Here is a 12,249-nt window from a genome sequence, read left to right on the forward strand (position 1 = left end):
ATTGGTGCCTCTCCTTGTTTGGGCGGCGTTCGGGGGTCGTTGTCACCGGCTTTCTAGCTGCCATCGATCTACGTTTATTTTTCCATTTTTCCATACGTTATAATTTATTCCCTATTTAACCCTCTAGTTCCCACATGGTTTTGTGCGTGTTTGTTCTTTGTTTAGTGTTCAAGACTTTTGTGAGCTGGTGTGTTTTCATTGCGTGGAAATTTTGTTGATTCTTTTCGAGTAAAGTACGTCTTTTACTTAGTTCTGTGTCCTGCGCCTGACTCCGTCCTAACCGCTGCACATTGACACGTGACAATAACTCCATTGATGATAATCTTATTGTGATTATGTGGCACAACACAATTTCGTGATTTCACAGATGGACCACTTAAAAGGAGAATTTAACCCAAATCTCTATTTCTTTTATATAAACAGCATACTATAGAAGGGTTTGTTTTCCCATTTTACCCCTAACCAGCGATACACTTTCTTATCCTTGCAGTATGGAGGCTCTGAAAAAACACGGACAAATGCTAAAAACAACAACAAATACTGTATGTCCTATTAGAAATGGAAAAGCTATCAGTTTAGTGATGCAGGTCTTTACATGTTGTACACATATAATTGTGTCATTCAAACTTTATCCGCCGAAATTACAGTTAAATTCTTGAGTGGATTATCCCATTAAAGGTTTTGCAAACAAGGCAAATAAATATATTTTACTATTTGGTAAATGTTTTATGCAAATAAAATTATTATTGTACTTAAATCATACCTGTGTGTGTGTGTGTGTGTGTGTGTGTGTGTGTGTGTGTGTGTGTGTGTGTGTTTTAGGGTGCAGTCAAGCGGGAAGGTGAAGGAGAAGGTGAAGAAAGAGGCCCTGGATCTTTGTCTGAAGTACGGCTTTGTGACTCCTCTCACCTCCATGGTGGTCACCAAGCCCCAGGGAGAAGCCTCACAGGTGGCCCACAAGCCCAAGGAGGGAGAGAAGCCTTCAGGATCCAGGCAAGACTTCTCTGGGTCGGGTTTCCAGTTCATGAGTGGAGAAGCCGGATACCCCGGTGAGCAAAACTACCATCATCAATGCAAGCACACCAGCATGCATGCACACACAATAGGTATACACATATGCTTATGTGTGCACTCATACACACACATACTGTCTACAACAGTGAATGACAATTACTGTATGGTGTGAGTCAATGGAGTAAATAAAAGAGCAAATACTGTCAATCTATAAACGTACAATTATAACCTGTATATTGACTTTAAATATACTACATGAACAAAATCTCATTCCAAAATCATGGGAATTCATATGGAGTTGGTCCATCTTTTGCTGGAATAACAGCCTCCACTCTTCTGGGATGGCTTTCCACTAGATGTTGGAACATTGCTGCAGGGACTTGCTTCCATTCAGCCACAAGAGCATTAGTGAGGTCGGGAAGTGATGTTGGGAGATTAAGCCTCTGTTCCAATTCATCCCAAAGGTGTTCGATGGGTTTGAGATCAGGGCTCTATGCAGGCCAATCAAGTTCTTCCACACTGATCTTGACAAACCTTTTCTGCATGGACCTCCCATTGTGCACGGGGGCATAATCGTGCTGAAACAGGAAAGGGCCTTCCTCAAACTGTTGCCACAAAGTTGGAATCACATAATTGTCTAGGATGTCATTGTATGCCATAGCATTAATATTTCCCTTCACTGGAACTAAGGGGCCTAGCCTGAACCATGGAAAACAGCCCCAGACCATTATTCCTCCTCCACCAAACTTTACAGTTGGTACTACGCATTGGGGCAGGTAGTGTTCTCCTGCCATCAGCCAAACCCAGATTAATCTGGTCGAACTGCCAGATGGTGAAGCGTGATTCATCACACCAGTAAACAAGTTTCCACGACTCCATATTCCAATGGCGGCGAGCTGGTTCAACCGACGCTTGGCGTTGAGCATTGTGATCTTAAGCTTGTGTGTGACTGCTCGGCCTGGAAACCCATTTCATGAATCTTCCGACTAACAGTTTTTGTGCTGACGTTGCTTCCAGGGGCAGTTTGGAACTTGGTAGTGAGTGTCGCAACCGGGGACAGACAATTTTTACACACTACGCGCTTCACCACTCTGCGGCCCCGTTCTGTAAGCTTGTACCACTTTGTGGCTGAGACATTGTTACTCGTAGATGTTTCCACTTCACAATAACAGCACTTACAGTTGACCGGGGCAACTCTTAGCAGGGCAGAAATTTGACGAAGTGACTTGTTGGAAAGGTGACATCCTATGACGGTGCCACGTTGAACGTCACTGAGCTCATCAGTAAGGCCATTCTACTGACTGAAATAGCCGAATCCACTCATTTGAAGGGCTGTCCACATACCCTATATATATACAAAAGTATGTTTTCTGTTTACCAGGGCCCCCTGCACAGCCAGTGTCAGATTAAGGTGGTTAAACAAATAACCTACCCCTAATTTTAATCTTCAATCTTCGCTGGGATATTCACTTCAGTATTTCCGGAAAAAAGGTGGCTTTGAGAAAGTTGCTTGAATTTCTCAACCCTTACTGTTATTAATCCATACAAATGCATACTGTACATACATGGCAAAACAATCAAAATGAAGTATGTTTTGAAACGTCTGAAATACATCTGAGAGATATAGTAAAGTCCTGGGGAAAAAAATCTATAATTGTGTATGATAGTCTATGTGGAAAAAACCCTATCAGCTCCAATTCATTTTACCCCAGAGTTATTTTGTTGGGAGTTAGGACTTCGGCATCCTTGGGTCCTGTACAGTTTGTGAGCGTCATTGTACACAACAGACGACGTGCGTGCGTGTTCGTGAGAGAATACGGTCTTAATTGTTTGTAGCTCAAACCGTTGTAGCTTAAACACTGCTCTAGGTTAGCTCCCATCCACCGCACAGGCAAATGGATGCATTGTAATGAGACGTGTCGCATGCAAGATCCTGGAAGTCTATAATTCAAACTCACAGATCTTGACAGTAATTTAACAGCATCGACATTCATCTTACAGCTGGAATCCATAGTGGTGAAACTGCCAAGTCCGTTTGCGATATTACAACAACAAAGACGGTACTTCAAACAACAAACACTCGACAAGGACATCATTGTATGTAGTAACAAAACTATAATAAATAGCCTGGGCTGCCAGTGGCGCTGATTCGCCTATTGCGGGACTCAGCGTTAAAGGCCCAGTGCAGTCAAAAACATCTTATGTTTTATTTCCAGAGTGGACAAAACATTTAGAACACCTTCCTAATATTGAGTTGAATGTTTGTACACTCAGTGTATACAAACACTGAAACCACTATAAATAGCATCAGGATCAGTGTGATCAGGTTTAGATTAGTATAGGTAGATGCAATGATTAAAATCAAATCAAATCAAATCTACATTTTGTTAAAGTGTGATTTTTAAACAAAATAATTGTCACAATACTGTACACTTACTAGCATAACAAAAAGGGGAGTCAAAATGTGTAGAGGGACAACATTCCAACAAAAAAAATGTCAACAACAGTAGAGAGATGCTATATTAGTGCAATGGCCCAATGCTATTAAGCCAATGCACTTTCATGGATCAGGAGGAGGAGGTGGTGGAGTAGGAGGAGCAGGTGGTGGAGTAGGAGGAGCAGGGGGAGGAGCAGGAGGAGCAGGACAAAGAATAGGCAAGTGACTACTGTATCTTTCCCCTACATCATAGCTCCACTTGTTGAACATCAGTTTAGTTGTGCTCAACGTGTGATGTCTTTTGTCTTAGGCTTGCTGTTTGATGCTGTGGAGGATTCATATTCTGCCTATATAATGGGTAATTGTTCCACGTTATAAAATAATTGCAGAATATGTTTTGTCTGTTTGTGCTGTCTGTGTGTAGAGCCATGCCTGTTTAAATGCCCTCACTGACCAACTGATTGACTGTACGGTATGTGTGGTGCGTGTGTGTGTGTGCGTGCGTGCGTGCATTTGTGTATGTGTGCGCACGAGTGCGTGTCTGGCTGGCCGGACGTCTGGCAATGTGTGTGTGTGTGTGTGTGTGTGTGTGTGTGTGTGTGTGTGTGTGTGTGTGTGTGTGTGTGTGTGTGTGTAGGATCCTTTGTGTAATGTTCTGACTGTGTGTAGGATTGTCTTTGTAAATGATCTCTCATCTTACATTTTCAACTGAAATAGAGGAACATCAACCAACTCACTCAACTAAAACTGCAACTAGAGCTACACCTACAACTGGTACTGCAATAATTGTTTCTTTTTTGTTTGATTAAGATGATGCTGTTTTTTCATAAACTAATTATCCTCATCTCTCTACCCTCTGCATCCTATCTCTCTGTCTCTGTCTCTGTCTCTGTCTCTGTCTCTGTCTCTCTCTCAATTACATTTTCAATTTAATGGTCTCTATTGGCATGGGAAATATATGTTTACATTGCGAAGCAAGCAAAATAGATAATAAACAAAGTGAAATATATATATATATATATATATATATATATATTGTATAGTAAACATTACACTCGCAGAAGTTCCAAAGGAATAAAGACTTCAAATGTCCTCTTTCTCTCTCACACTCTCACTCACTCACTCACTCACTCACTCACTCACTCACTCAGTGAGTTCTCCCCTGAGGTTGCTGTTGCCAGCTGAGGATCAGGCCCTGCCACTGTGCTATGACATCCCTGTGGCTCTCTCGCTCAGACTCCTAAAGGACCCCAACAATGGTGACCTGACCTTAGATATCAAATGTTCTTCAATGCCTTACTTCATTCATTCGTAAATTCATTAATTCCTTGACCTGTCCACATTATCCCCTCACTCCTCAAACATCTTTGAATGAATGAATGGTGTCCATCTTTTCCCAGAGTTGTCTATGAACGGTCAGCTTGGACAATCAGCCAGCGCAGGCTACCAGAAGATTGTGATCCACTACAAAAACAATCAACATATTGAGTTAGACACCACTGTCATCACCTTCAACAATGGACAGGATGCAACATATTTCTCCTGGAGTCTGAAAATCAATCACAAAACAGACAGGTTCTGAATCACAGACAAACTACAGACCTTCTGATATAAGTCATTTTGTGCTACAGTATTGTTTGTTTCTGTGATTAGATTTCTGCTTCAGCTTATTGTACAGTGCAAGGCGTTTGAATTATATTATAATGAGTGAGTATATCCCCCCCCCCCACACACACACACTTCCAGAACAGCCATAATTCTTCGGGGAATGGACTCTACTAGGTGTCAAAAGCATTCCACAAGAATGCTGGCCCATGTTGACCCCAATGCTACACACAGGAAACTGTTGAGCATGAAAAACCCATCAGCGTTGCAGTTCTTCACACACTCAAACTTGTGCACATACTCCCATACCCCGTACAATGGCACTTAATTCTTTGGTCTTGCCCATTCACCATCTAAATGGCACACATACACAATCCATGTCTTAATTTTCTCAAGGTTTAAAAATCCTTCTTTAACATGTTTCCTCCCCTTCATCTACACTGATTAACAAGTAACATCAATAAGGGATCATGGCTTTCACTTGAGTTCACCTGGTCAATCTATGTAATGAAAAGAGCAGGTGTTCTTAATGTTTTGTGCACTCAGAGTATATTACTTAAGTTGCCTTTCTACATTTATACATTTGGTCAAAATAGATATTTACTTTTTTTGTCAATTGAATTGATATGTCACTTCCTGCAGTGTGTCTCTGATCCTACGGGACAAGGAGGTGGACATCACCATAGGGTTGACACGGATCATCATCATGCTCTATGAGAGGAATGGAATTAAGTTCCTGTGGCCCGTGCTGAGGCAGCGCCCAACGGGAGGCAATATTATGGGGATCGTGGGTGAGTGAAACATTATCAGTTAGGACTACATTCCACTTCATATTCCTTTGTTTCTATGTGAGTGATTACATTTTTTGAGACGCTTTTGAAAAAAAACAAGTACTCTAACTAGGAAATGTGCCCTAAAGAATTCCCACTATGGATGCTCACTAAATTGATGAAAATACAGTAGTTAATGACACAGTATGCTGTTTAGCACTCACTTTTATCCAAAGCGACTTAAACATGCATGCATACATTTTACGTATGGGTGGTCCCAGGAATCAAACCCTCGACTCTACCAACTGAGCTATAGAGGAACACTTCTGATTTATTGTAGCAGGGGATAGATTTTAACAAGGCTAATCTGAAAACAAGGCTCCCTAAATTTTATCAGCATTTCGAATGTGCGACATGGGCTGGCAAAGTCCTGGACCATTGTTACTCTAACTTCCGCGACGCATACAAAGCACTCTGTCGTGTCTTTGGCATCATTAAAGTGAAGACTGTTATTTTATCAAATCAATTCTCTGTTATTATTATTACGTGACTAAACAAATCATGTAAATGTAATTAACTAGGAAGCCGGGGCACCAAGGAAAATCTTCAGATTACAAAGTTATAATTTTCCTAATATAACATTTCAGATATTTTAATATCTGGTCAATTAGTCTTCTAATTAATGAATTGTTCTTCACCTCACGTTAGTCTCATTCCAAACATTGGTTATAACATTGGTTATCTGCACGAACCCAGCCTTCACTATGAATCATCCAGACATCAATTGTCTAAATCATTTATTTACTAAATAAATAAATAATCACAGAAATGCATAAACAACAAACAAAGTAGATATGGTTACAAGGAAATGATAGGGGATGTTCCCTAGTGGGCTAAACCGATATGACGGTTTGGTAGACAAAGGGACTGAGAAGGGTGCAAAAGACAAAAGACACTGCACAGTTGATAATTATTAATTGAAATGCTAATCCTTTGCACATGAACACTCACTCATTCGGAAATAATTGCAGAAGTCGAGGATTGGTAGGATGGTCAGTTTTACAAGGGTATGTTTGGCAGCATGAGTGAAGGATGCTTTGTTGCGAAATAGGAAGCCAATTCTAGATTTAACTTTGGATTGGAGATGTTTGATGTGGGTCTGGAAGTAGAGTTTACAGTCTAACCAGACACCTAGGTATGTGTAGCTGTCCACGTATTCTAAGTCAGAGCCATCCAGAGTAGTGATGTTGGACAGGTGGGCAGGTGCAGGCAGTGATCGGTTGAAGAGCATGCATTTAGTTTTACTTGTATTTAAGAGCAATTGGAGGCCAAGGAAGGAGAGTTGTATGGCATTGAAGCTTGCCTGGAGGGTTGTTAACACAGTGTCCAAAGAAGGGCCAGAAGTATACAGAATGGTGTCATCTGCGTAGAGGTGGATCAGAGACTCACCAGCAGCATGTTTTGGGTAGCATCGAGCAACAACATTGATGTATACGCTGATTCAATGAGTGAGTTTATTAGCAAGTGCATCGGTGATGTTGTACCCACGGCGACGATGAAAACCTTCCCCAACCAGAAACCGTGGATTGATGGCAGCATTGGTACAAAACTGAAAGCACAAACAACTGCTTTTAACTTCTTAGGGCTGCAATCCCGTTAACGGGATGATATGACAACAGCCAGTGAAAGTGCAGGGTGCCAAATTCAAAACAACAGAAATCTCATAATTAAAATTCCTCAAACATACATGTATCTTATACCGTTTTCGAGGTAATCTTATTGTTAATCCCACCACAGTGTCCAATTTCAAATAGGCGTTACAGCGAAAGCACCACAAACTATTATGTTAGGTGACCACCAACTCACAGAAAAAAAAAATTCCTACCAAAGAGAGCAGTCACAAAAAGCACAAATAGAGATAAAATGAATCACTAACATTTGATCATCTTCATCAGATGACACTCATAGGACTTCGTGTTACACAATACATGTATGTTTTGTTTGATAAAGTTCATATTTATATCAAAAAATCTGAGTTTACATTGGCGCGTTACATTCACAAGTTCCAAAAGCATCCAGTGATTTTGCAAAGCCACATCAATTCAACAGAAATACTCATCATAAATGTAGATGAAAATACAAGATATACACATGGAATTAGAGATATACCTCTCCTTAATGCAACCATTGTGTTCGATTTAAAAAAAAACGTACGGAAAAAGCCAACCTTGCAATAATCTGAGACGGCGCTCAGAAAATAAATAAAATTATCCGTCATGTTGGAGTCAACAGAAATCAGAAATCACATTATAAATATTCCCTTACCTTTGATGATCTTCATCAGAATGCACTCACAGGAATCCTAGTTCCACGATTGTTCGATAATGTCCATTATTTATGTCCAAGTAGCTACTTTTGTTTGCATTTTTAGTACACAAATCCAAACGCAAGTGCAGGTCCATCCGGACGTCGGACGAAAACTTCAAAATGTTATGTTATAGATCGAAGAAACTGGTCAAACTAAGTATATAATTAATCTTTAGGGTGTTGTATTCATAAATCTTCAATGAAGTTCCAACCGGAGAATTCCTTTGTGTGTAGAGAAGCCATGGAATGCTGGTCGCTATCATGTGAATTGTGCATGACCAGGACCTGGCTCTCTTCCAGACATCTGACTCATTCAGCTCTCATTCAGCTCCACAACACAGTAGAAGCCTCATTCAAGTTTCTAACGACGGTTGACATCTAGTGGAAGCCCTAGGAAGTGCACGTTCATCCATATCCCACTGTGATTTCAATAGGGGCTGGGTTGAAAATCGACCAACCTCAGATTTCTCACTTCCTGTTTGGATCTTCTCAGGTTTTTGCCTGCCATGTGAGTTCTGTTATACTCACAGACATCATTCAAACAGTTTTAGAAACGTCAGAGTGTTTTCTATCCAATAATAATAATGATATGAATATATTAGCAACTGTGACTGAGGAGCAGGCCGTTTACTCTGGGCACCTTTCATCCAAACTACTCAATACTGCAGCCATAAGAAGTTTTAATCAGGGCAAGGCGACCGGAAACATGACCGAATACAAACAGTGTTGCTATTCCCTCCGCAAGGCAATCAAACAAGCTAAGCGTCAGTATAGAGGCAAAGTAGAGTCACAATTCAACGGCTCAGACACGAGAGGTATGTGGCAGAGTCTACAGTCAATCGTGGACTACAAAAAAAAAAACAGCCCCGTCGCGGACCACGATGTCTTGCCCCCATGCAAACTAAACAACTTATTGGATTGCTTTGAGGACAATACAGTGCCACCGACACGGCCCACTACCAAAACTTGGGGGCTCTCCTTCACTGCAGCTAACATGAGTCAAAAATGTAACATGTTAACCCTCGCAAGGCTGCCGGCCCAGACGGCATCCCTAGCCGCGTCCTCAGAGCATATGCAGACCAGCTGGCTGGTGTGTTTACGGACATATTCAATCAATCCCTATCCCAGTCTGCTGTTCCCACATGCTTCAAGAGGGCCACCATTGTTCCTGTTCCCAAGAAAGCTAAGGTAACTGAGCTAAACGACTATCACCCCGCAGCACTCACTTCCGTCATCATGAAGTGCTTTGAGAGACTAGTCAAGGATCATATCACCTCCACCCTACCTGACACCCTAGACCCACTCCAATTTGCTTACCGCCCCAACAGGTCCACAGACGACGCAATCCCACTGCACACTGCCCTAACCCATCTGGACAAGAAGAATGCCTATGTAACAATGCTGTTCATCGACTCCAGCTCAGCATTTAACACCATAGTACCCTCCAAACTCATCATTTAGCTCGAGACCCTGGGTCTCGACACCGCCCTGTGCAACTGGGTCCTGTACTTTCTGACAGGACGCCCCCAGGTGGTGAGGGGAGGAAGCAAAAGTGCCTCTTCAACCTCAGGAGGCTGAAGAAATTTGTCTTGTCACCAAAAACACACAATCTCTTACAGATGCACAATTGAGAGCATCCTCAGGGGCGGGGCGGCAGGGTAGCCTAGTGGTTAGAGCATTGGACTTGAACTTGCAACCGGAAGGTTGCAAGTTCAAATCCCCAAGCTGACAAGGTACAAATCTGTCATTCTGCCCCTGAACAGGCAGTTAACCCGCTGTTCCTAGGCCGTCATTGAAAATAAGAATTTGTTCTTAACTGACTTGCCTAGTTAAATATAAAGGTTAAAAAAATTATACAAAAATATCTAGCCACTTTAACTTCGCTAGGGTAGGGGGCACTATTTTCACTTCCGGATGAAAAGCGTGCCCAAAGTAAACTGCCTGCTACTCAGGCCCAGAAGCTAGGATATGCATATAATTGGTAGATTTGGGTAGAAAACACTCTCAAGTTTCGAAACTGTTAAAATAATGTCTATGAGTATAACTGAACTGGTTTTTCACCTCAGGTGAAAACCTGAGAAAAATCCATCCAGGAAATTTACGGATACTATTTGGATTTTTCGTCTGCCTGTTGTGACTGCGTTTGAGCCTGTGGATTACTGAACAAAACATGCGAACAAAACTGAGGTTTTTGGATGTAAAGAGAGACTTTATCGAACAAAACTAACATTTATTGAGTAAATTAATGTCTTGTGAGTGCAACCATATGAAGATCATCAAAGGTAAGTGATTAATTTTATCTCTATTTCTGACTTTGCTGGTTACTGTTTGTAATGATTTGTCTGCTGGGCACTGTTCTCAGATAATCGCATGGTATGCTTTCGCCTTAAAGCCTTTTTGAAATCTGACACCGTGGTTGGACTAACAAGAAGTGAATCTTTAAACTGATGTTTTACACTTGTATGCTTTGTGAATTTTTATAGTGAGTGTTTCTGTTTTTGAATTTGGTGCTCTGCAATTTCATTGGAAGTTGGCCAGGTGGGACGCTAGTGTCCCACGTACCCTAGTGAGGTTAATAATAAAAAATTGGATATAATAAATGTATCACTTTAAACAATGCCACTTTATATAATGTTTACACACACTACATTACTCATCTCATATGTATATACTGTACTCTATACCATCTACTGCATCTTGCCTATGCCGTTCTGCAATCGCTCATCCATATGTATATGTACATATTCTTATTCGTTCCTTTACACTTTTTATTTTATTTTTTTAATTTTACCTTTATTTAACCAGGTAGGTAAGTTCTCATTTACAATTGCGACCTGGCCAAGATAAAGCAAAGCAGTTCGACACATACAACGACACAGAGTTACACATGGAGTAAAACAAACATACAGTCAATAATACAGTATAAACAAGTCTATATACAATGTGAGCAAATGAGGTGAGAAGGGAAGTAGTTAAGGTAGTTGTTGTGAAATTGTTAGATTACTTGTTAGATATTACTGCATGGTCGGAACTAGAAGCACAAGCATTTCGCTACACTGGCATTAACATCTGCTAACCATGTGTATGTGACCAATAACATTTGATTTGATTTGATTAGAGCTACAGAGGACCACCTGCTCATACTGTCCATTTGATTCATGGTGACAGTATTTGTACTGTGTGTTACAGCCCGTCCACCTGTTGCCTATGAGGAGGTCCAGGGAACAACAATGAAACTGAAGATTCAGGACAAAGAAGTAGAAGTCTCCAGGTAAGATCAACTGTCTATCAGAAACTAACTGCATGTATAGTGATCTTGACTGTTCAGAGGATGTGTGTCTTCAGCAATAATGTGTCTTTAGTGTATTTATTGAGTTTATATTTTGATGATTATGTTTAATTGTATAGTTCTGTGAGAATAGTTAGGGAAACTGAAGTGTACTGTATATGCTAAGAACCTTGTGTGTGTGTTTTTTTGTGTTTTTTTTTGTAGGGACTCTGCTGTGGATCTCAGTGTTCGCTCTGCCCCCACCGTGGCATGCTGGTTGCTGCCTCTTCAGTCTGCCCTACAGGGGGAGCTAGCTGACTTTACCGTCACACAACTCTAACTGACCATGTAATTGCTCCCATCACCAACTAATCAACACTATACATACAGTAATTCTGTTCTAGAATTAAGAAGATAAACAATAAAGCCGGAGGTTTCTTTATAGAGTCCAATGAGTTCACATAATAACACAATATTCATTGTTGAATAAATGGATCCTTTTTTGAACAATGACAACTTTTGTGTTGCATTCCACACTCTTCAATAAATAATGTTTTTATGACTAAACTCAAGCGAAGGATCAATATAGAACAAAACATACTTGGCACCATGAACACACATACACACTCTCTCTCACACACACACACTCACATACTGTATGCGAGCACACACACACACACACACACACACACACACACACACACACACACACACACACACACACACACACACACACACACACACACACACACACACACACACAAGCCTATTGTGTGCCTGCATTTGCA

General features: G+C 41.0%; 1 protein-coding gene across 6 annotated transcripts in view; it reads left to right on the top strand.

The window, feature by feature from the left end:
* The window catches only part of LOC110528433 (inter-alpha-trypsin inhibitor heavy chain H3), a 36,866-nt gene extending 24,889 nt beyond the window's left edge, over positions 1 to 11,977 (top strand). Inside the window, exons 13-21 of one of the 6 annotated variants that reach the window (XM_021610488.3) lie at positions 823 to 1,049; positions 3,586 to 3,669; positions 3,762 to 3,809; positions 4,169 to 4,225; positions 4,603 to 4,710; positions 4,852 to 5,026; positions 5,699 to 5,847; positions 11,383 to 11,464; positions 11,687 to 11,977. In XM_021610488.3, coding sequence (XP_021466163.3) covers positions 823 to 1,049; positions 3,586 to 3,669; positions 3,762 to 3,809; positions 4,169 to 4,225; positions 4,603 to 4,710; positions 4,852 to 5,026; positions 5,699 to 5,847; positions 11,383 to 11,464; positions 11,687 to 11,801 — 1,045 coding nt within the window. In that variant the 3' untranslated portion in view covers positions 11,802 to 11,977. The remainder of the gene's footprint in view (positions 1 to 822; positions 1,050 to 3,585; positions 3,670 to 3,761; positions 3,810 to 4,168; positions 4,226 to 4,602; positions 4,711 to 4,851; positions 5,027 to 5,698; positions 5,848 to 11,382; positions 11,465 to 11,686) is intronic. The other 5 variants (XM_021610489.3, XM_021610490.3, XM_090241799.1 and 2 more) reach the window with 5 other exon arrangements.
* Positions 11,978 to 12,249: the final 272 nt, after the last annotated feature.

This window comes from Oncorhynchus mykiss, chromosome 7 (genome assembly GCF_057628025.1).
Source record: "Oncorhynchus mykiss isolate SJ-2025 chromosome 7, ASM5762802v1, whole genome shotgun sequence".
Classification (NCBI taxonomy): Eukaryota; Metazoa; Chordata; class Actinopteri; order Salmoniformes; family Salmonidae; genus Oncorhynchus; species Oncorhynchus mykiss.